At 40.3% G+C, this 24,636-nt stretch overlaps 2 protein-coding genes and 1 long non-coding RNA gene across 8 annotated transcripts in view; 1 reads left to right on the top strand and 2 right to left on the bottom strand.

Annotated features, from left to right (window-relative positions):
- LOC116999576 overlaps positions 1-4,849 on the bottom strand; it is a 59,098-nt gene extending 54,249 nt beyond the window's left edge. For both annotated transcript variants that reach the window (XR_004418582.1, XR_004418583.1), the window contains exon 1: positions 4,728-4,849. This is a non-coding gene — a long non-coding RNA (uncharacterized LOC116999576). The remainder of the gene's footprint in view (positions 1-4,727) is intronic.
- Positions 4,850-4,914: 65 nt separating this feature from the next.
- ANXA7 (annexin A7) lies at positions 4,915-18,148 on the top strand. The gene is made up of 13 exons (XM_033066790.2): positions 4,915-4,994; positions 6,450-6,507; positions 9,420-9,627; positions 9,934-10,035; positions 11,124-11,164; positions 11,430-11,532; positions 11,820-11,914; positions 12,592-12,705; positions 13,917-14,087; positions 15,557-15,727; positions 15,836-15,911; positions 17,144-17,256; positions 17,796-18,148. Exons 2-13 carry the CDS (start codon positions 6,451-6,453, stop codon positions 17,916-17,918), a joined length of 1,374 nt encoding a protein of 457 aa, XP_032922681.1. The 5' UTR covers positions 4,915-4,994; position 6,450; the 3' UTR covers positions 17,919-18,148.
- Positions 14,862-24,636, bottom strand: part of PPP3CB (protein phosphatase 3 catalytic subunit beta) — a 47,125-nt gene continuing 37,350 nt past the window's right edge. For 4 of the 5 annotated variants that reach the window (XM_033066784.1, XM_033066788.2, XM_033066785.2 and 1 more), the window contains one exon: positions 21,576-23,327. In XM_033066784.1, the coding sequence (XP_032922675.1) occupies positions 23,149-23,327 (179 nt within the window). In that variant the 3' untranslated portion in view covers positions 21,576-23,148. Of the gene's footprint in view, positions 15,234-20,338; positions 20,405-21,002; positions 21,062-21,575; positions 23,328-24,636 lie in introns of those variants that run through there. The other variant, XR_004418608.2, reaches the window with a different exon arrangement.

A 24,636-nucleotide genomic window follows, 5' to 3' on the forward strand; every position in this document is an offset into this window, starting at 1 on the left:
CCCTGTTAGGAAGAGGGAGAAAAGATAACAAGAAAGCTATTCTGCTTTTAGAGTGTTAAAATTCTATGTTATTTTATAAGCTGGTGTGCACAAAATGCAAAGATCCAGGAACAACAATAGTGGCCATTGTGGCATTTGCCAGTCCTTTCAAGTATCTGAAGACTAATGAAGATCTGTAATAAAGGACTGAAGTTATGTCTTCCTAGGTAGAAAGATTCACTGCAAAGCTGAGGGTCTGAAGTGACCAAAGTCCATGAGTTTAGGCCTTTGTGAGACAGGACATTGCCTAATGCTTGGAAGTAGACTTGGAAAAGTTAGGAAACATTTCATTTTTAAAAACTCAGATCCCATCCATTCTGTCCTTGTGAATGGACACACTTTGACTCTGGAGTTTTGAATGTCTGATTTCAAATTTCAGTGGCCACTTTTATGAAGGACAGCACTGCAAACACAAGTGTAATGCATCATTTTGCTTAATTGTAAAGCCTGAACTGTGCTGTTACCTAGAAGGCATTCCTGCTCTAGAGTTTAAAATGTTGACAGAAACTACTAAAGGTATTGTATTAGAATTGTTTCACTCTACAGCAATCTGTCTAAAGACTTGAAGTTCAATAGCAAATCTGGTAGGAAAAGCATGGGAGTCAAGAAACATCACCCAGGATTTCAAGCTTTAACTCTGTATTGGTTTGTAAACTGCATGGATTTACTAGGGAACTTTTTCCTCTTTTTTTTTGCTGTTTTTTTGGGGGGGTTTTGTTGTTGTTATTTTGTTTGTTTGTGGGGTTTTTTGTTTGGTTGGTTTTTTTTGTGTTTTGTTTGTTTCTTCAGAATGAGTATAATGCCAAATAACTGACAAAGTTACTTTGACGCAGTTTAGATAGATCATTCTTTGGTATTCTTCTGTATACTGTATTTAGTCATATTAGTGATCTCACTAATACAATAAAAACCTCCATCCTCTGTGACACATTAAGCATTTTCTTTTCCTGGATGACTTCTCTGAATGAGTATAAATTCCTGGACATTACCGTATTATATTTATTTCTGGTAGTGTGCATATTTTCCTGGTAAATATTAGGCTTTAAAATACCTTGTTCAAACAATTCTTCTACCAGTTCCCAGCACTCATGTATTTAATGGCACTAATAATGTAAATTATTAAGAATGTTAAAATGTTTAACATCTTTAGATATTTTTTTAAATCCTGGCTTAATTGAGCTCATCTTGGGCTTCTACCTCAGCATAAAGTTCTTGAACAGTTCCTCAATATTCAGAACAGAGTTCAGTGTTAGAATTGATTCTCTTGTTCTCTTTTAGTATAACCTGGAGGAATGTATCAAATCCATCCATCTTGTAATCTTGGGCCTTCCTCAGACAGCTTCAACAAAGGAGGAGAGTTTCAGCCAAGCACCTCTGGGCAGTACAGAGGCAATGAAACTTTATGGGTTTTGCAGTGAGCATGGTGACTTTGGACAAGCTGCAGTTTAATTAGCACACAGTCATTATGCTTTGTTCTGACAACTTCCCAGCACAGTAAGACTACTCGTTCACAACCCTGAAAAGCATGTAAAACATGCAAGCACATGAAAGTGCACTGTGTTCCTTATCAAAATGAATATTTGCAGGATAAACTATCTTATTTTTATTTATGAAATACCTTCATAAGAATTCAGGAGGAGATGGTAACAGTCCACTGTTTTTTAACCAATAAGACTCAGCAGAAAAAAAAGCTCTATATTGTTGGGAATAACGAACCTTATTTTGTTATCTGCACTTGGACACTTAAATCCTTGTTGCCAGAACAGCAACTTCATTTAGTGATTATTTCCGTGTACTGGGATGAAGGTCACTAAATTTGTCTTTTTAGTTGAGCCACTTCCGTTTCATGGCAGAACACTTAAACCTGCTGCAAAGAGGATGTTGCAGCAGACCTCTTGTTAAGGGTAGAGGTGAACCAAGACAGACTCTCATTCAACAACATGAAAAGGGTCGCGGTTTATTCTTCGTTACAGCTTTGCCATCCTGAGTCTGCTACAGGAAGATCCCACTGCAGGGTCGAACTGCAGACTCTGAGAGCTGGCTATTTCCTGCTGCACCATGACTGCAAGTATTGGTTTGCAGACTCTGAACACAGCTTTCACCTAGCTCGACTATTACTGCAGGCTCCAACAGCAGGTGCTAACTCCATCAGAGCCAGCCTGACCACACAACAGATCTTTCACAGCAGCAACTCTCCTCGTTTCATTCAACTTTGAGTCTCTCTAGAGCCAGCCTTCCTCTGAGCTCCTCTACCTCCAAGCTCCTCCCTGACCAGCCAACCCACCTCTTTTACCACACTTACCTTCATTAGTCACAGCCGCAACCCATTAAGGGCAAGGCTATTCCTCCTTTTTGGTAATTACTACAGCTGTGACCTATCGGGGCAAGGTTGCTTGTAACCTCTTCTTCTACACCTACAAGAGGAGGGCAGTGCTTTGGTGTGCAATTTTGTGAACCTGTGGACATATGCCACCTATACCTGAAGTTCACGGGTTTAAGCCTAAGGCTCGAAAGGCTGGTGTGAAAAGGTAAGACACACAACCCTTCTAGAGCAGTTAAGCAGAACAAGCTGCTGTTCTGCGCTTTGAGTTAGGGTGAAGCTTCACTTGGCTTTCCTCACAATGGAATTAGAGGCTGGTTAGCAACTCAGTTGTAAGGGTTGTGTGATGTTCAGAGCACGGTGGGTGGAGCACTAACGTGACTCACGGGGCGGTGACTCCCTTGAGCAGCTAACCAAACCCAGGGCTCCTCCTGAAGTCAGCTGAGCTAGCTCTGCTCCCTGCACACAGGGAAGGTTAACTCAAAGCCTACCGGGATTGTGCATTTTAATAACTGCAGTCACAAGGCTGTCTAACAGGAAAAGTATTTTTAGTACATCATGTAGACTTGGACCACTGCAGTATCCTGTAGGTTTGTTACACTTTGACCTATGGTTCAAAGCTGAGCAGTTCTTAGAACAAACTTGGGGAAAGTTTTGTTTTGATTTTAACTGTATTGGCTGGAGTAGAACACTAAAAGCAATACTTTATATTACTTAAGTGGTAAATAATGTTCCAACCAGGACACGAAGAACAGAGAAGCAGCAATGCTTTAGCCACCTACATCAACAATAAATTCCTCTAGGAAAAAAGTTTTGTTTCAGCTCTTTTGACAGCACTCAGTACAACTACGTAGTTGAACCAAGGCACTCCAGACCAGAATTCTGTACAGTACCATGTCTTAGGATCAGATGCAAGAATATTACAAAAGAGAAAAACAAAAGTGTCTTGCCACTAAACTTGAATTTTCTAATAATGAGAAGCTGCCTTAACTCTGCATGGGGTTTTAGAAGTTTTCCTAAATGTGTAGGCTCTAGGTATAGTAACAATCCAAGGGATTTCCCTAAATACAGAGTGTGAAATTACATGACCATAGTGATTCCATTGCATGCTTTAAAAAAGTAATTCCAAACATTCTCGTTGATACATAAACATTCAATGGATTTAACAGATTCTTCAGACACATGTAATTTTGTTAAAAATATTCTCTTCTTCCTTTTACACAAAAGGAAGGAATTTGTTTTAAAAGAAATTGTTCAAACAGTTTACTACATGAAAAAAATATATAATTGTGTATTTTATAAATGTATGTGGTTCTCATGGAAACAAGGATTAAAATATATCTGTCCTGAAAGAAATGAGCTTAACAGGTGAAATAAAGTAGACATGCACTCAGATTGTCAGCTGAAGAATGCTGTGAGGATTAAATTCTTAACGCCACTCCTAATGTGGCAAACAAGAGAGAACAAGCCCAATTTTCCTGGATAGGTAATGTATTCATGTGGCTTTAGGTGCTCTTCATTTGAAGTGAACAAGCATGGTAAATTATTACCCACCTATTTTCTGCTGCCTGCACTTCATGCTGTTTTACAGACAAATAGAACAGTGGTTGTTACTTCATCTAGAGCTGAAGTGCTGCACCATGTAACAGGAAAGAACCAAAGCTAACCAACTGCTAACATGTTTGTCATGAACAAAAAAGGGGATTTCTAAAATTACCTCAAGTAACTAGTGCATAATATCATAGGTGAATCTTTCATAAATTGTATCTTGTTTGTCAGAATGTCTTATGAATAATTAACATCAGGTAAAGAAAGGACTATGTGTGTATGTAATGTCTACTCAAAATAGAATATGAATAAACATTACAGCAGACAGAAACAAAACAGTAAGTGTACTCCCCATAATTACATACAAATAACTATAATTAAGATTTCCTTCTACAAAAATGTAGTAGTCAGTCAATCTTACCTTTGTGTCCTTTTGGGACCTAGATCCTGGTCTTCAGTAACTACAGCAAAAGGAGCAGCTCCTCCAGCTCCATGCACTTACGTCTTTTATATTCTTTGCCTGTTACGTGCAGTTCTGGTGGCCTGGGTGACGTGATGGACTGAAGGCAGCTACTGAACAATGATCTTGATCTAAAGACTCATGTGTTACTGGATTAGAGACTTGACTTAAAATTACAGGCGTTAGGGCTGAACCCCATTGCAGTGGTGCTATAGGGCAACTGCAGTATGGACTTTCCTTTTCCTTTCCTAGCGGGTGGCAAAGGATTCCCGTGGGAGAGCATCTCCGGGCGCTTCCCGTGTGACACAGCTCCACTGGCCAGCGGCTCTGCGTTGGTGGCACTTGACCCCCTGAGCTTACCTCTCGTCCGTCCCGAGGGACAACCGGACATCCCACAGCTTTCCTCCAGCGAGACGGGCCAACCTGCACAGCCAGCAAAGGGCTGTGCGCTGGCCGGGCCGTCAGTGCCGGCCCCGGCCGCGGTGCCGCTGCCCACGGAGAGCCCGGGCCGTGGGCCGGGCGGGGCGGGCTCGGTGCCGGGGGCGGGGCGGGCACCGCCGGCCGCACAGGCTCCATTTTGCGGTGTGGCTGCGGAGAGAGGCCGGAGGCTCTGCAAGTTCCCCTCAGGTGAGGTGGCTGGGGGGAAGGAAGGAGCCGGCCCGGCCCCGCTCGCGTACCCCTCGCCACAGCCCCCGGCCCGGCCCCCGCCCCGGGGGTTCGACGGCAGCCCCCGCCCTGCTCACGCATCGGCCGGGGGGCTCGGCCCCGGCCGTACTGGATGGAGCCCGGGGCAGCGCTGCGCCTCCCCGGCTCGGGACTCGGCAGGTGTCCGGCCGAGCGAGGTGCCGCCTGCCCCAGGGAGCCGCACCCCCGGCGGGGCTGCCCTGGCGCTGCGGGGCGAGGACGAGCTCGGGTGGCCTCGGGAGAAGTAGGTACCGGGACTCCGGGATACTTGGCTCTGCCCGCAGCTCCCACTCGCTGGAGGATCCGCCGGCCCGCGGCTGGGGGAGCGGGAGGAGCCTGGGGCGATACAGACTGCCCGGAGCGGAGCGGGGCAGCGGCAGGCGGGGCCCGTAAAGGCGGCGGAGCCCACGGGCGTGGTGCCGGCGGGGGCGCGGGGAGGGCTCGGGCCGTGCCCCCTTCCGCTGCCTCTCGGGTGCGGGGCCGGGCCGGAGGTGCCGCTGGAGTCGAGGCGGAGCAGCCGCAGCGGGGACACTTGTCCGTGTTTACCGGCTGAGCTCCCGCCCAGCACACGGAGCGCGGCGCGCCCGCTGATGTTTCACCGCGGGTCAGTGCCGCAGCTGACTCACACCGGCCCCCGGCTTAACCCGCCCCGTGCCCGTCCAGGGACAGCGGAAAAAAACTGCTGTTGTTTTGGTTATAAAAGTAGTTATGTCAGAGACGCTGTTCAACTTGGGATGCTTGTGCCAAATTTAAAGTCCATTTCTCCCCCGTCATTAAAAGTTTCATAACCTGCATGATGGTCTTAAATCTCCCTGGCCAACTGGTTGGCAACATGCAGGATGGGATGATCTCTACCCCTACTCCCCAAGTCCCTCTGTTAAAAATGTGACTAAAATAAACAGGTACTGTCAGGAAATAGAAATCTGCTCCACAAATGAAGTAATGCTGAGGGATTATACCTGTTCTTATCAAATTACCATTTTACATGGGATAGCTAGGGTACTGCTCTTCTCCCTGGAACTACCCTGTGAGCACAGCAGTGCAGGATGGTGGATACAATTGCTTGGTACAGTCCAGAGACCTGCATGGTTTCTGTCCTGGCAAAGGGTTCAGCTCCCTCCTGCTGGCACCTCAAAGTATATCCTTTACTTCAGAGCTTTCTGGAGGTTTGAGCCTCTTACCATACTAAAATGTCTGTCTGACTCTAAATAAGAGTGATAGTTAATTACAAAGTTTAAGATGCTTCCCTTCTGATTGCTATGGTCAAATGTAGGAGAGAAAAAGAGGAAAAGTTTTGTGCGTTAAGAGCAGATTATTCAAGTGATTTAACAGGTAATTAGCAAGCAAACTCATATAGTGCTTCAAGGTGAAAATACCTTTTTTGTTTCCCTTCCCCAGAATGTCATACCCAGGTTATCCCCCTTGTGATGGCTACCCTGCTTTCCCAGGTTATCCTGTAAGTATGGCTTTTGAATTGTTGTATTCCTAATGCATTTGTATTTTGTGAATGCCCCTTCTTACTGTGCTCCATGTGTCTGTAAATAGTAGCTGCCAGTTCATGTACCCTGATCTCTAGTGGTTATGGTCTTTGTTTATCTCTGAGGATGACTTCGCAACTGTCACACAAGAATTCCAAGAAGGAAATTAATTTTTTTTAACGACACCCATTGTTCCAGCAAGGTCTTTGGTCTTGTTTTATCTTTTCCTTGTGAGTTTGGTTTTTAAAATACAGCTATCTCATCTCAACATTTTTTTTTTTCTTTTTCTGTTTTAAGTTTCTCCTGTAAATAGGAGGCCCTTTACATGTAGGGTTAGAGGTAATCTTTGAACCAATCTGTACCAAATAGTCACATAGCTGTATCCCAGGATTTACAGAGATGTTGAACAAGCTTCGGTGATCACAGCTGTCAGGAAGAGCTTGGAATGCCTCACTCAAGTAGCCCAGTTTTCATATAACACCAAGTAAATATTTTTCTGAGGGTAAAGGAGACTGTATCTTGACTACCCTATCCACAGGACGGTTCCACCTTCAGCTCACAACTGAATGGACTAAAAATTTGAAGGAAACTTAATGGAAGGCTGAAATGTATCAGATGTGGTTGATACTGCAGTCTGTTTTATATGCCTGCAATGTTTTTCAAAGTTAGATTCATCTCTGTGCTTTTATGGCACTGATCATGGCACTCATGGCACTTTCATGCTACTTGTCGCACTGTAATTGTGGGAATTTTACCTGTGTTCTGTGTAGTACAGAACCAGACTTAAGTACAGATCTCAGCCTGAATGCCTTTAAGATACTGAAAAGCTATAAATATGTGCAAGATATAAATATATACATATAAATACATGCAATAAATTCTCTGATGAATTTGCTTTACAATCTACCCTTACTTCTTCTGAAACACTAAAGTCAGTCAAACTAGAGATAAATATGTTAGAAACAAGACTATTAACTCCAGAATTTATTTTCTTTCCTCAAGGTTCTTTTGAACCCTCATGATTTTATTTCACCCTGTATTTTATTTTTAACTAGATCTGATTTTTTTTTTCTTAGCTAGCATCTAAAAACCAGCCAGCTTCAATGAATTAAAGACCTTTTAGTATTCTTATCAATGATTTCCTAGTCTCATTGATGATGCCCAATGTGCTAACCACTTCAAAAAGCGTATGTGAAATTACTTTTTTCTACAGTACCGGTAGTTTTAGAATTGCCTTGCTAGTGTATGTACCAAAATGGATCTGTGATTGCTTCTTCCGGTTATCCCTAAGGGAAGAAGTTCAGTTACTGATTATGGTAGGTATCATTAGGAAACAGGTTGTGTGCAGTAGTAGGTCTGGCTTTATATTCAGATTAGATGGCATTTCCATAATAAGAGGAGACCTAATTAATTTCTCCTACCTTGTTCTTTATTTTGGATTTATGAATCTAAATGCCAATAAAATCTTTTTTTTTGAGTCAGGCAGAGAACTATTAGACTATACCTCTGGGGAAAAGAATATTATATAGTCTGGGCACAGGAATTTGGGGGTAGAAATCTTGGGGCAGCCAAACCTGAGGAGAACATTTGAGCTAGACTTTGGGGTCAAGAATGAATGTACGTAATGTGTGACTTGTATTTCTAAAGCTAGTCAGTAAAGATGATTCCCAGCAAATGAGTCCATCCATTATGCTTCATTAGGAAGCTGATTTTGAATGCCTGATTTCTAAGCTCATGTATAATGACTTTTACCTTACAGGGCTTTCCCTCAGAGATCTAGATCATCCAAGTAAATATTTGTAATGTATCTTAATGCTAATAGAAACCTTTGTGGTATGGCTGGTAAATCATACATGTAGCAAAGCAAATATATAGCTGTTGGACTTGTTATTTTCATTTAAAACCTGCAATAGGTGCTCAGTCTAACTCAGTTATCCAGATTGTCATTGAATGTCCATGTCTTATAACCTGGATTCCAAAGGAAATGGGAAAAAAACCCCAAAAAGTTCTTACCCTGTAATATTTGGAAATACTGTCTATGCAAGAGAGACAGAAGTTTCAAAGCTACTATGCTTTTAAAAGTCTTTTTACAGGAGGTTAAAAGGGAGCTCCTAAGAGCAAGCTGAGCTGAGCTCACCTCCTCCCTGTGTGGGATAGAAAGAGCAGCTTTCCAATAAAGGACCAGGAGTCCCAGTGGCTAACAAGTCAAGTGTGGGTCAGCACTGCGAGTCCTCAGGGAGGAAGGCTAATGACACTCCAGGCTTTAGCAGGAGCACCTCAGGAATACTGTGTCTGGCTGTGGCCTCCCAGCACAACAAAGACATAAAGGAGCATGTCCAGGGGAGGCTGCTTGCCTGGAAGAGCAGGCTAAGCACAGATCTGTTCACTCTTCTGCTGGACAGGAATGTGCAATAGAGACATTGAAGCCAACTCCTGTCACAGGTACACAGTGAAAGGACAGCTAACAAATACAGGTTGCAATTTGGTTTGAGGAAAACATTTTTCTCTAGAAGAGTAGTCAAACACTGGAACAGGGGCCCAGAGAGGCTGTGAATTTGCCATTCCTTGTATATACTGAAAACTTGACTATCATAAGCTCACCCAACTCCAAAGCTGGCCCTGCTTTGAGGATGGATGGGATCACAGGCCATCCAGAGGTGACTTCCATCCTGCAGCACTCTTGGATTCTGTGTCAACACAGGAGATACATCAGAACACCCAACCAAGAGGACTTCATCCAGGCTTCAGGAATTCTGCTGCTGCTTTCAAGCCCTACAGCTAATTGTATCATTCACAATGTCATTATACGCGTGGAGGTTTTGGCAGCTTGGGAGTTTTTGCTCTAATGTGCTGTTAACAGGTATACAGACATCTCATTTTTGTGTTTCAGCCGACAGGACAGGAGTCTGTCTATCCACCAGCTGGTCAGTACACCTATCCTGCTGTTCCTGGAGGATTTCCTCCAGCAGGAGGAGGGACCTATCCTGCAGCACCACCGAATGCTGGGTTTCCAGGGGCAGCAGGATATCCTGCCCCAGGGGGCTACCCTGCTTCAGGGTACCCTGCCCAGGCTGGAGGAATGCCAGCTTATCCTGGAGGTAAGATCCTTTTATTAGAGTACCAGTCAGGAGCGATTTCCAGTGTAACCATTCCCTGTGTTCATTAGAAAGAGTAGAGAAAAGCAGCTTTGTTCAGGCAGCAGCAGGCAGGCAGCCAGGTTGCCGTCCAGCAGTAAATACCTGCATGCTGATGGCAGAGCCTTGGTGGTTCTGGGTCACTGCACACAGAGAAACAGGTCTCTTACGTAGCTCTGCTCAGTAACCTGGCTCCTGTTGTGTCAAGAAGTCAAATACAAAATACCAAGTTGTGCTAAAGTCTGGGTTTTTTTTCCCTGGTTCCTCCAGGTCCTGGCTTTGGTGTGCCTCCCACTGGGCCTGGCTTTGGTGGCTATCCACAACAGCCTCCTGCCCAAAGCTATGCTGGAGGTGGACCTGCACAAATTCCAGGTATGTTACATACAAGAAACTTCAAGCATCCAAGGTATAAACCAAGAGACCCCAGGACAGGTATTAACAAATTAAGCCCTTACCTTTGTTACTTGTAGCTGTTGAGATTAGTATGCTATGCACCTCCTGCCACCTTTCTTGACCAGGCCACTGGAGGGCTGATGAGAACCAGCTCTGTAGGTGCTACATTCAAAAGGGATGGCTGTCCCTGAGTAATGGTCATGATGCAGCGGTTTAGGTGCTTATCCTTTTTCAAGCTGCAAGGATCTGATGAGAACTGAAATCCAGAGTCCACATTCAATGAGTGTCTAGCAGTTCTGTTAATCTCAATTGCATTTCTCAGATCTGTGTGTTCACTGTGATTCCTGACACACTGGAGAAAGAGGAAAGGAGAATGCTCACATTTGCTTAAAAGCAGTGCAGTGTTTGTAATGCTTTGAGTGGTCAGTTACTATAGAGATTATTTTTGTCCTGGAATATATCAGTTGTGTTTTAAAGAAATTCAAAGCAGCAAAACCTTTTTGTTTTACGATTGCTCTGTTAACTCTGGTACTAAGTTGCTATTAAAATTATAAGAAATGTGCATACATATTATGAATAAAAATAAATTTCCAGTACAAAAAATAGTTTAGCTTTTGTATTAACAGTGCTTTCGATCACAAAATGAGATTTCTTCAATCCTTTTTACAGCAATGAATTCTGAATATTTATTGTTTACATGTTAGGCATTTTAAAATGTAGATAACAGCTTTTAAAGAGAACATGGAACACACATTCTTCATTTGTTTGGGCTATTTGGCTTCTGTCAAAAATAGCAGAAATTCTTAAGGTGAGATCCTTCCAGTTCTCACAGCACTAAGTTTTGTATTTTTGGAATTGCCTTGCTAGTGTATGTACCAAAATGGATCTGTGATTGCTTCTTCCCGTTATCCCTAAAGGAAGAAGTTCAGTTACTGATTATGGTAGGTATCGTTAGGAAACAGGTTGTGTGCAGTGGTAGGTCTGGCTTTATATTCAGATTAGATGGCATTTCCCTAATAAGAGGAGACCTAATTAATTTCTCCTACCTTGTTCTTTATTTTCACTAGGATTTCCTGGTGGACAAGTACCATCCCCAATGCCTGGTCCGGTATGTGCTATTTTCTCTTCTATAATTCATCTTATGTGGCTTCTGTAGTTTTAATGTTTTTACAGCTGATTTCCAAAGGTTTAGGCTGTGTTCTGCATCAGGAGTTTCCATCTACCCTCAGAGTAATGTTGCCCTGATTCCGTGTAAGAGGAAGAAATGGACAACTAATTGACGGGATTTGTGACAGAACTGATTGCAGAGTTGTGATTTTAATTTGAATTTTTTATTGTGTAGATATCTAGTTACATGTGACTCTTACTTTCAGCCTGCTGCAGTGGTTCAGTATACCCAGGGTACAATTCAAGCTGCTCCAAACTTTGATGCTGGGAGGGATGCAGAAATTCTACGCAAAGCTATGAAGGGTTTTGGTAAGTAAGCAATAGAAGCTTTAGCTCCTGTTGATCTAACTTCTTAATGCCATTTTGTTGATTCCTTCAGTTTTTATTTAACTATACTTCCCCCCAACAGGCTTTTCAAAAGTTACATTTTCAAAATGGCTTGGGCTATTTTAGTAGCTTAAGCTACACAGAAAATTTTGTGGACTTAAATAGCAGCCTCTTATTATGTAATTATGCCCAAGTGCAACAGTATAAAATGCACAGTTTTGGTGGGACTGTATTGCATTCTTACATGACGTTGCCCTTCTGTTTCCAAGGAACTGATGAGCAGGCCATCATAAATGTTGTTGCTAACCGTTCCAATGATCAAAGGCAAAAAATCAAGGCAGCTTTCAAGACTATGTACGGCAAGGTATGTTCACTAGCTCTTTGAATTGGGAAACAAACCCAAACTTTCAGCTTCTGCTTTAACTGCCTGGTTGCATTTTAGTCCTGGGGAATGATGTACTTCTTTTGGTTATACTCCTTACGTGTGGGGAGACATCTGGAATTTGACACAGGGTTGTCCTGATACCTGGCAGAAGGAGGGGTGGGGGAAGGCTGGAGGCTGTCTCTGTCCCCGTTCACACAAGAAGATTCTTTAATGCCTGACAGAAAATAATCAAGCTTAAACTACCCTTGTATTAGTGACTGAAACTACTACTGAGTTTTATCACACAAAACAGCACTGAATTCTTCTTTTTCCCAAGAAACAAGCTCAGAAATTACTAAAGATTGGACAGTAAATAAAAATCCAGGTTAATTTAATTTCTTCCCTGTCATTTTTGCAACCTAAAGTGAAATTTTGTAGCTGTGGACTAGTGAGGAGACAATGGAGAAGAGTTGAGCTGTCAGAGATTCAGACAGAGAGAAGTTCTTAATAAGAAATGAAACAAAGCTTTACAGGAAAAACAGCACAAAGGTTGAAAGGTAGAAATAAGTTGTTCTAGTAAGTTCTAGAAAGTAAGTTCTAGTTTGATCTTTCTTCAGTATATAATCTGTACATGCCTAACATTCTGCAAAACCCTTTTTGTGTTTATAATTGAACAGGATTTAATTAAAGATCTGAAGTCTGAGTTAAGTGGTAATGTGGAAGAATTGATTCTAGCCCTTTTCATGCCTAGTACCTACTATGATGCCTGGAGTTTACGTCATGCGATGAAGGTATGGTATTCCTGTGAAGGAAACAGTTTTAAACTATCTTAAAATGCTCATCTAAGAATGCCTGGTTCCAGCATTTTTGAAAAATCTGCTAGTGTCAAACAAATCCTGGAATTGCAGGGCTTAAATTTTTTTTTCTGCTGCGTCCTTCAGTTCTAGACAATTTTGGCAGGATTAGGCAATTCAGGCAGATGTAGAGGAGGAGATGCTGCAGAACCCTGTTCTCTATCACTTGGGCATAATTTTTGCTAGAACCTAGAAAGGGCCAGGGTGCTGTTAAAACCATAACCACCGTTTAAACTAAATTTATATGGCTTTCCTTACTAGGAGGAAATCTGTGTTACTGAAAGGTATTTTTGGATTATCCCTTTTTTCCCCAAAAAAGACTATGAAAAAATAATTTCTTAAAGTCAGAGCTGAGTGTATCTGTTGAAATATGAAGACAGCATTTAGAGATTAGGTGAGCTAGTTTAAACTTTTTAAACATCCAGTACATCCAGTTTACTGGAATGTCTTGCTTGAGCTCTAGCAGCTAGCAGGTGGCTGATAGTGGAAATGAGTAACTCAACCCATTTATGAATGCACACCTTCTGGAGAATGTGGAGCTTAAATGAAGATCTGCCTTTAATGGGGAATAGCCACTCAACCATTTTGAAAAATTCATAATATAAAATTACCCTGAAGTCTCACATACATCTCCTCTCTTATCTAATCTTTCCCTGAATTGAGATGTTCATGCCAATAAGATCCCCCTGTACACAGAAATCACAATTAATTTTTATTCTGGGAGAAGGGAAGCATCTATAAACAGTTCTACATTGCGGAAGCAGCCACATTTGGATAGGGAATACACTTGTGTACTGACCAAAACAGAATTTACATGTGTATCTTTGACTTTAAAGAGTATCATAAGGCTCTACCTTCCAAAGCATTTCCTTCCTCAACTGTTTTCCATTTAACTTTGGCCAGTGTCACTGATGCGAATGTATAGTTTTGGGGTGTTTCTCTGAACTGGTGCAGAATGGCATGTTTGAGGAATCTTCATTCCATTTTAAGTTTACAGTTGACTTGGTGCTTTCACACTGCAGGGATACTGTTCTTACAATCTAGATGGTATTAAGTTTTGAAATACCAGATGACTGCCTTATTTCACAGTTGAAGAAAACTGAATAGGTAGTGCTCTGTAGTTACACCTTTGTTTTCTCTGCCTACAGGGAGCAGGCACTCAGGAGAGAGTGTTGATTGAGATCCTTTGCACAAGGACAAACCAGGAAATTCGCGAAATAGTCAATTGCTATAAATCAGAATTTGGAAGGGACATTGAAGAAGACATCAGATCAGACACTTCAGGACACTTCGAACGATTACTTATATCTATGTGCCAAGTGAGCTTTAATATTTTTTTTTAATAAGATAACAGTGTAGAGTCTGATGTGTTTAGTCATAATGGCTCCATAAATAGCTTGTGTGTACTTAACAGGAGGCAGAATTTTAAGCAATTAGCCCATGGTCATTAATGTATCCCCTAAAATACGACATTTCAGTCGCTCCTCAAGAGATACTTTCCTACAAATCCAGGATGAATTGTGTGACCTAATTTAGCACCCTCAATTACTGCCAGAATTTACGTGAAAATATTGTGCAGATGCAACCAAGTGGTTCCCTAAAACAGTGCTCTATACTGCTGTTAGAGCAAGATGCTTTTTAATTTTTGTATATGTTAACAAAGTAATCTGGGTGAAGCTGTTTGGATAACCTCTGTGGTATGTAGAATGCCTGTATGTGAGAATAACTATAAAAAAGACTTGCCACAGAACAAAACCTTCCCCCCCTACCCCCTTACTCCATAGCTGCCTTCCCTTGACATCACCAGAATTGGGGAGGTGCTGCTGTTGAACTCAGATGACCACTGGAGCTTGTTTATCCCATATCATTCACTAGGGCTCATTTTATGTTGAAGAATAGTAACTTGCAATTACTCATATTTAGGAAGAAATATGTAACTAATGCAACTTCCCACAATTCTCTGATCAATTTGCCTATTTCTGTTAGAATTTCTTTGACACTTCACTATCTCATTGGCTGCTTCCTTTGTGAGAGATCAGCTATGCTCCAGATATTTGGTTAAAAGTCAAAATCCACAAGAAAGCAAACCTGGAGAAGCTCATGCTGCTAATTTTTATTTTGATAAATCCAGTAGTTTACAATAACTGACAACCACATAATTTAAGTAGTATATTAACCTCTATAGATACAACAGTATTGGAGAGAATGTAATCAGCCTACTCAGCCAGTATGTTTAGCGGTATCCATCCATGCACTGGGCAGCAAAATGCCAAAACAACCACCAAAGCACATAAAATGTCAAATAAGCCCTACTGACACAAGTGTAGTAAGTGCTTTCTGGAGACATTCTTACTTGAAATAGGCAACTTCTAAATAAAATAAGAGGGAAACCTGAGATATTTCAGGTGTGCATACAGTAAGATAATTCATTAGTTCATTTGGGAAGAGTCTTTGCAACTTGAAGCCTAGAAACAAACAAATCAAGAGAAAGCTTACATTATTAAGTAAAATAGAGAATTAAGTGCAGTACTTAATTAGAACTATGAGATGGTTTGTAGGGGTGAAGTTATCTGAGTTAGTCTATCTGCAGTTTAAAGCATGTCCTACAGATAGGGTTCCATGCCACTTTTGTATTTGTTACCTATAAAGAATATTAAACCAAAGAGAAGTTTTAAATTCAAAAGATTTCTCTTTCTGCTTCAAGCTTGGGGTCTATGTACACTGCATGCAGTTAAATCATAGATTTGTCTGTGAAATTTCATGTGAAATCTGTTGTCTTTGCATTAAGGGTAATCGTGATGAGAATCAAACTGTGGATTATCAAAAAGCTCAAGAAGATGCTCAGCGTCTGTACCAAGCAGGTGAAGGCAAACTTGGGACTGATGAATCTTGCTTTAATATGGTTCTGGCAAGCAGAAGTTTTCCTCAGCTGAAAGCAACAGTTGAGGCATACTCCAGGGTAGGAGTTCTTCACTGATTTCAAATAAGTTTGGTCAACGTATTTTAAATTCAGGTTCTAGTTGCTACTGTATTTCATCATCCACATATTAATCTCGTTTTTTTGTAGATTGCTAATCGTGATTTATTAAGCAGCATTGACCGAGAATTCTCTGGAAATGTGGAACGTGGTTTGAAGACTATCGGTAAGTTGTATGTTCTTCCCTCCCCCCTTGTCCTTTAGGAGTTAAACCTAAAAGAAACCTAAATAAAACCAAAGAAAAATCCAATTCAGCACTGGCCATATGGCAAATGATCACATACTCAGAGACTCTGCTAGAATAGAAGTAGCTTCAATTATTCACATGATTCATCTTGCACTTAAATGAAGAAAATATGCATCAATCATGAAGAATCCCATTTCAAATAAGAAAAGGCCACATAGAAACTATTTGCCACTTCTCTGGGAAGGCAGGCAAGTGCACAGAACCAAGGGTCACTGGTTAGTGCTTGTAGCTGTATAATTCAGAGTTCTGCAAAAAGGGGTACCAGTGTCACAAAGCTGTGACTGGGTGTGCAGTTCCTCAGCAGAGACAGCTGAGCCACCCACACAGATAACCTCAGAGCCAGCATGAATCTACTGAAGGCAAAGTTCCCTTTCCACCCCGTTCCCCACCACCATCTACCCAAAAAAGCTCAGCTGTGGTTAAGGACAAGCTTAACAAAGTAGAAGATGTTTTGAATTCACTTTTTCTTACTAACTTGTTATAGTAAAGCAGCTCAATATAATTCAGCACAATTAACTGATAGTGAAAATCAGTAATATTTAGTAGTAAATCTGGAGACACCAGTTGTATTAGTGCTTGCCCAAATGACAGCAATTCTGCAGCTACAACGGATAAGCAAAAGCTTCCCAGAGTATATTCTACTCAAGCGTTTAATAGGAAAAATTCAGGTCTGAGAATCAGGTAAAAGAATAATGGCTTGTCTGTGAGTGTGAACAATCTACCTGAAACAAGATCTGTTCTATAACTGCAAGAGTTACAGAAGTACTAGAGGACCTTCTGCATTTGTACTCTTCTTAGATTCTAGCAATGGAACACGAGTAAAATACCTTGTGTCCCAATACCAGCCATCCATGGAGAAGAACTGGTTTTGAATTACCTGTTTGAGAATTAATATTTCAGAGTTTTGAAAAGCACTTCCAAAGGAGTTAACTGCTACTAACCATGAGTTTTGGTGTGAAGAAATAACTTACTTGGTCAACTTGAAAATAAGCTTAGCTCTATAAACAGGCCCCATTATTCACAATAACTGGATCTTCACTAAGACCAACCTCTAGCTGTCTACAGCAAAAATCCTGCCAAGTTGATCCTGCCAAGTGTCACTATACAGCATACATTAGTGGAACTAATCCTAACAATATACTTTATTGCAGTGCAATGTGCTTTGAATCGCCCAGCCTTTTTTGCAGAAAGACTTTATTATTCTATGAAAGGAGCTGGCACAGATGATTCTACCCTCATCAGAATTGTAGTCACTCGCAGTGAGGTAAGAAATTTTCTTCTGTGTACCAGTCACATGCAGCAGAAAGCCATCTACCCAAACCAGCTTGTCACTTAGCCCTACTTTCACAGGAAATCATGTACTTTCACAAATCCTGTACTGCATAAACCTTTTATGGGGCTCACATTTAGATGCATGTGTTAATTAGTTTAAAGCCAGCTTTCACATAGTAATTTAATTAACTCTGCCTAGATAGTAGTAACTGCTTGTTTTCCTTTTTAATTGTTGTTGCTAGTCTACATAGCAGCAAGTGAACACCTCCAGGTAAGAAGTTTACCTGTTCAGAGTTAGGACAGCACAATCTTAACAAAGCATGGAACAACTGCAGCACGCTGCTTTGGGAGCTGCTCCTCTCTCCTTGGGGGGACCAGCTGGCTCATTGACTGCACTGGGTTAATCATTGCACATCTCACCCTTGTCATGGGCTCTCTAGTTCACAAGGGAGGAGAGGTGGGGTGACTGTCTAGGATTTATATCATACACTATGGTTGAGTTTTCTGCTTTTGTTTTTTGTCTTTGCATAGATTGACCTTGTGCAAATTAAACAGATGTTCACACAGATGTATCAGAAGACATTGGCTACAATGATAGCAAGTGATACAAGCGGTGATTACCGGAAGTTGCTGCTGGCAATTGTTGGGCAATAGGAAAGGATTATCTGGTTTTTTGGTTTGTTTGGTTTTTTTAAAACAAACTGAAGAACATGAAACATGCTTTAAGTAGATACTAACTATCGTTGTAAAAGAATAATTTTAAAGGTTGCATAATCAAATAAGCCTTCTTGATGATTCAGTAAGCTTTTTGCACTTACAATGCCTTAATTTACAGCACATAATATTCTTTATTGTATAATAAAAAATATATCTTATCTATTAGATCCTAAGCCTTAGTCTTTTTGACCCAGACAAAACCTCTTCCCCTCTACTGGATTCCTGCATGTGTCTCTGTGGGAATCAACTGTTTCAGCCAAATGAATCTCCAGCACTCAAGTTTCCTGAAATACCTAAACTGCTGAGCTTACTGTGGAAGACAAACAAAGCCTGAGGCTGTGATGTAAAGCATTTTACACCCTCTCCCCTTTTAATGTGTTTCCACCATAATGTTGAAAGACATGCAAGTGCACAATACACTGACAGTTTAGGGGCCTTGGCCGAATCTGACTGTACACCCCTATTAAATTCCTTAAATTAGTGGTTACTTATCATTACACTTAAGGCAGCAATGGAAAGGACAAATCATCTTGGATCTGATTCTGAAGTCTCTCCTTGTACAGGACTTGGTTATAGACCAGCTGACCAAGCAATGAAAAAGCAATTATTTAATGCTAACCTGTAAATTCAACCCAAATGGCTATGTGTATGTTTTCAAAGGATTTAAAGACAACAACTTTGAACAGCATAGTTGTTTTTTTCAGAAAGCTGCAATGAATCTGTCCCCAGCCATAAATTTAAGAGAAGCTTCGAGTCCAGCAGTAATAAGCAGAGTGTTCCTTCAGCAATGGTTTAACAAGTAACAATTGTATCACATGAACAGCAAAAATCTATTTCTAGTATCTCTCAGACAAAAATCGCTAGGGCTGGTGGAGCTGGTTCTAAGATGATAACCCTTTCACTCTGCACAGCAGGAACATAGAGGTTCTTGCACAGCAACAACACATTATCAAGTGTATCATACCAAAAAAGCTTATGTATTTTACTTGTATCAGTGGTCTGCAACCTAAATCTGATTTTAGACTACAAACTTTTTCTGATACTGAGAAATACAGTTCAGCTGGGTCAGATTAATTATTTCAAATACAAAATAGATGGAAGTTGATTTGGAGAGACTAGAAGACATTTTACTCTGCACGACTTTGGTTATCCTTAAAGCAAGTATCCACTGAGATAGATACACGTGTGTATATAGATATTTACCTGTCAGTAGCTTTCCAAGCTTCACCAAGATTCTTAAAAGCTTTGGTTCTCATTTATTTGTTCTTGAACAAACTTCCTTACAAATGAAGCACCTTAACACTTAATAATTAAATCATATTAGTGCATATGGATCTTTTTATGTGACTGAAAATCTCTACCACTTCACTTGTCATTCAAAGCAAAATGTTGATTAAATCTGGCTCATACATACTATCACAAGAAAATGAATAGATGAATAGGCTTCTGTGTTCTATTCTATGTGAATGTAAAACATTTACCTCTTTTATGGCAAAAATATTTTCATTACATGCTAGCAACAAAGAATTGTGAAATGGGTAGCAGTAATTGAATGATTGACAATGAAATTATAGCAAAAAATAGACAAGGAAAGACTGAACAGATACTGTCTATCCTGCCTCTGAAAAAGCCTTATTTTTCTACCTAACTTATGTAATAGTGCTTTCAAATTAAACATTAGAAAAAAAGCAAGCTGTTATGAGTCTTCCCTCCAAAAGCATTCAGACTCGCACAGAGGAGACCTCCCTTTCCAAGAGAAAAACAGCCTCGATCCCAACCATCTGGCTTTTTGCAAAGGGCCAACCTTCACAACTCAAGACATAAGACTAGAGCAATTTTTCCATATCACAATTGAATTTAGTAAGTTTTGAAAGGAAAGCTGTTTGACACTATAATTTTGGAAGGTGAAGCATTCCCTGATAGCACAAGCCCCTGCTGGAAAATAACTCCCCAAAACCTGACCCAGCTCAGTCTGTACTTCTGCTCCTCAGTTCCACCAACAAACAGCTACACTCCTTGGAGCAGTCAGAGACCCCAGCCCACCTCTGAATCTCTGCTGATGGTGCCCTCCAGGTAAGCACACCACAGATGATGGTCTCACCCCTCAGCTCAGGGAAGAAGTGGCCCATACACATCTGCTGAGCCCAGAGCAGGGCAGGGAGGCACTCACCACTCCAGCTCAAACCAGGAACCTGCCATGCCTCTCACAGCTTTTGCTGCCTGTCTCCTTTGGCTGTCAAAGCCAAGCCTCCTCTCCTCCCTACCTAGGAACAGACTAAGGACATATAGGTGACTTATATTTTCCTTCCCCTCCTTAAAATGCTGAAAGCATGAAATAAATAATGCAAACTACTTACAGTTTTCTGGGAGTAAGTCTCTTCTCCCAAACAATATAAGAATTTAGAGACAGCTCCAGACTCCACCTTACAGAAACACAGTAGCAGAAAATGAGTGCCTACCTTACAAACAGGAACACCCCGACACAACCCTGTTACCTGACTACTTGCCTAAAGGGTGACAGGAGAAACACAGCATGAGAAATCAAACCAAATACACTGCCCAATGTATTTTCCTTTACTGCAGATCTGCCTTCATATCTGGCAAAAACTACAGACAATGGATACTGCAAGGGAGTCCTTACAGCAGCGAAACAGATACTGCAGGGGAATCCTCACATAAGTGAACATCATTGCTGCTGGGCACTTACTGCCATGCAAGTATCAGAACAGTTCTCTCTAGTTACAGTGAGGTCTTTCCACACAGATTGTATCTGTATTTTCTTCATACACAATTTCAGCTACTCGAAATCCTCATAACAACCAAGATCTGAATATCAAAACTTTGTTGAGAGGTTGTGACATTTTCCACTAGCACTTAAAGGAGAAAGGTACTATCACTATGTTCATCATAAAATTTCAGTTGCACTTTGTAATAGGCTTCTGTTCTGCTCTAATGACACTGTATGCAGACTGTACAGCTCGCAGGGATGGGAGTGCTTCATAAAAAAGCCATAAAACTTACCATTTTCAACTTGATCTTCTGGACTCAAACTCTGAGAAGAATTTCCAATTAGAATGCATCTGCAATAAAGTAAAATTGAATATTAAAACTCCCCTTACTAACAGTGTGTCACTTATCTTAATTCTCATCCTGTTAAACAGCTTGTCCTTAGTTTAAAAAGAATATGCCAAAAGGCTAATCTGTGTGTACGGAGTGCCAAAACAAACAATTTTCTCCCTCTGCCCAAAAATCAGCCCCAATATACTTCAGTAGTGGAATGTTTAGTTCAATATATGAAACAGCTATGCATAAGTCTTTATTCTAAAATCCACTGGTCTGACAAGCCTGTGCAAACCAAAAGTGGATGTCTGGTTTACCACACAAAATATTTCTGAGAGAGAACTCAAAAGCAAAAAAAAAAGCAGCAGGAATAAAATTTAAATTACTTAGTGTTTACATTCAACTAGTTCTCTGCAAGCTAAATCTGACCTTTTATGCTATTTTTTGAATGGCTTAAATATTGAAGACTATTTCTAAACAATTTGCAAGGTCAGATTAGACCTATGTATGCCAAATAAAACCAATACACAGTGATAGGAGCCGCAGCCCATGCACAAAATTTATTGTGTGCTACCGTTTATAAAATACTTGAATAGTTCAGAACATGCATAAAATTTCCAACTTAGGGGTATGTACAGATTGTAGTTATGGCAAACAAACAAAAAAACACCCCAAAAAACAAAACAAAACAAAAAAACCCCCAAGAACAGAACAAAATTAAAAAAAAAAAAAGAGATGAACTCTAGTGACGTAATTCAAGTCGTGTTCCAGGGGATGAGGACATGTAGCAAATGTCAAAATATATAACAAAGTACACTGGCAATCAGTACAGTCCATTATTTGTGAACAAATTAGCACAGGGCTTCAATTTTTATTTTAACCAAGCAGTCCTGTAGATACCAAAATACATGCAGTCTCAAGTTTACACTTTCACTAATGCCTTAGCAGTTGAACAGAGCAATTGCTTACGCGCTGCTTTGCTTAAACAAAAAGTATGTCTGATACAGGTTCAGTTTCCTTTACAGATTGAAAAATAATAAAAAGCTTGCAGCTATTCAGCCCAATGATTATTAGCTATTTATGCAACCGTAATACTCACAATAAACTAAAAGTACCCATAACATCTAGGTAACCTATAGATGTACATCATAGGTCTATATATTAAATATTTGCAAAATGAAAACATGCATACACAAAATACAATGCCAAGCTTTACAGACTTGATATGAATCAAAATTTACTTAAACGATGTACAAAGTTCAATTAAAAGTACCTTAAAATTAACACTTCCATATTTTTCTTACTTTTAAAATTAGTATATATAATTTTTTATTTAAATTCAAGGTGGGGAAAAGTCTTGAAAAAGCTGGGCAAAAAAGTTTCTAAATTAAACATTTTTTTTTTAAATCTGTGTTCAAGTAATAAACATTCCTACATAGAAATCTTCTGATAAGCTGTAACTAAAAAATACAGTGAATACAATATAGAATTAGCAACATCTAAAGGAGTAAACCTGAGGTCAGCATTTTACAGAATGACCAACTGAAATTTTTTGGCATTTTTTCTGTTATTTAAAATACAGTTTTTGCAGCCTCAGATATTTTAAGACCATTCTAATCTATAATTTTAAAGACATATCATGAAACCAATGTCCATTAATAAATAGTTAGCTCTTAGGGTTGTATTTGAATGTCTGATTTTATAAAACAAACAAACAAACAAACTACCTCTACTGAAAGAAAAATCCCATTTGTAAACTTAAAAGTGTTGACAAGGTAAGCGTAAGATGCTAGTCTAGGTGTGCTTTAGTGAGAACAGTCCAATCCTTTCCCCAGATCTCTTCTGAAGCTGCAGCAGCCAGTGATGGATGTTGGTGTGAAAGGGTGAGGCACACGCTCCCAGGAGTTTGGGTCACCGTGTAAGAGAGGGGCAGTTGTCTCAAAAGCATGATGGTCTTTCTTCAGTGGGATCAAGTCAGATGGTTTTCCACCTCGTGTTAAGTAATCACTTCAAGTGATCCCCCTATTTCATTTGTTGTCACATCAAAAAGCAGTAATGTAGGAATTCTCAGGTAGGACATGAGTGAGTAAACCAGAAGCTGATGTGGTCACTGTGCATTGTTGTTGCCAGTTCCATTGTTTCCATTGGCATTTGCTGTGTTTATGGTATTAATACCATCTTGCTGAAGAGTATCTTTTCTTGGTGGCATTCTCTCATTGATCCTATCCAAACCTTTTGCTTCTTCAAAACTGCAGATTTTATGTTGCGGAGAGAATCCTCGTATTGCTTAACAAAATGCAAATTTGATATGTCAGTAATGGAAAAATAAGTTGAAAGCATATACTTTTTCTAACGAGTGATGCTTAAAAAAAATAAAAAATCAGCCAAAGAAACTTATGGCCCTGCAACTGTATTGCTAAAAGATTCCCTACCCTGCTTTCCCAACATGGCAATCATGATTTCAGTTCATTACAAAGAGAACAAAGTATGGCAAATATTCTGCAAGTAGGAATCAAGGGATTTAAGCCCACTTGATATTCTGCAAGTAGGAATCAAGGGATTTAAGCCCACTTGATTGCTTCTGCTTGTCCCTGGCGGGGCCAGCTATCACTGCTGTGCTTTTGCTGCCCAGCTCATCGGGCTAATCTTAACATCCCCCTTCTCTTCAGGGCAATGTCAGTAAGATCTAAGCAGCACAGCAAGTGCAGTGGAGGCAAAGCAGCAAAGGGTTACAAAAGTAGTGGCAGATTTACATCCTGCACGCGCACCAATGGCCTGATCCTGCAGTTTTCATGCAGGCAAAACTGCAGGATGTGGTTCACACTGTGCTGATCATGTGGATGATGGAAATGGACACAACCACAATCACCAAGTTAGCACTGTGGTTCAACAATGGTATCATTTAAATACAGATGTATTTAAAGTACAGAAAATAGGTATTATTTTGCTACAGATAATTTTGATGAATGAGGTCTGTAGTTGAATTTAACCACATAATAAGACTGAAGTCTTTGGGATGAAATAATTCTTTGGAGATTTAAGTACAACTTTCCACTCACAACAACAGGACCTCTTGCAGGTGTGTGTGAGAACAGATTATGGCACTTGTTTATATTTTTGGAGATCTGACTTCCTTAATTAAAAAAACAAAGAATACAGTCATTAAATGGCACTTTGCAACTAAATCTGAAAAACCCCAAAGGCGGCTCTCTCAACGCTATGCTGTTTGTCATTCACTTCATTGAATTCTGAGCAAGGAGAAACTAAAGTCTCTGAAAAGAAACTATCTGAAGTTGAATACTCTGAACCAAATAATTTGATGGCATTTTGCTCAATACCACTAACAGAGGATGTATATACAACTTATTTAGCACAGAAGCACTAATAATCCACTGAATTTAATATGTCTCATAAATACTAGAAATAAATTTGAACAATAAATTATATTCAAAATCTACAGGAAAAATGTTATACATCTTGCACTTTCAGATATCACAGAAAGTTTAAAAGAAATGTTCAAAGCCATTAAATATATTTTATGAGAAAAGGCATGCATAAACAACCCTCCTTCCATATATAACATCCCCTCCCCACA

This window comes from Catharus ustulatus, chromosome 8 (genome assembly GCF_009819885.2).
Source record: "Catharus ustulatus isolate bCatUst1 chromosome 8, bCatUst1.pri.v2, whole genome shotgun sequence".
Lineage (NCBI taxonomy): Eukaryota > Metazoa > Chordata > Aves > Passeriformes > Turdidae > Catharus > Catharus ustulatus.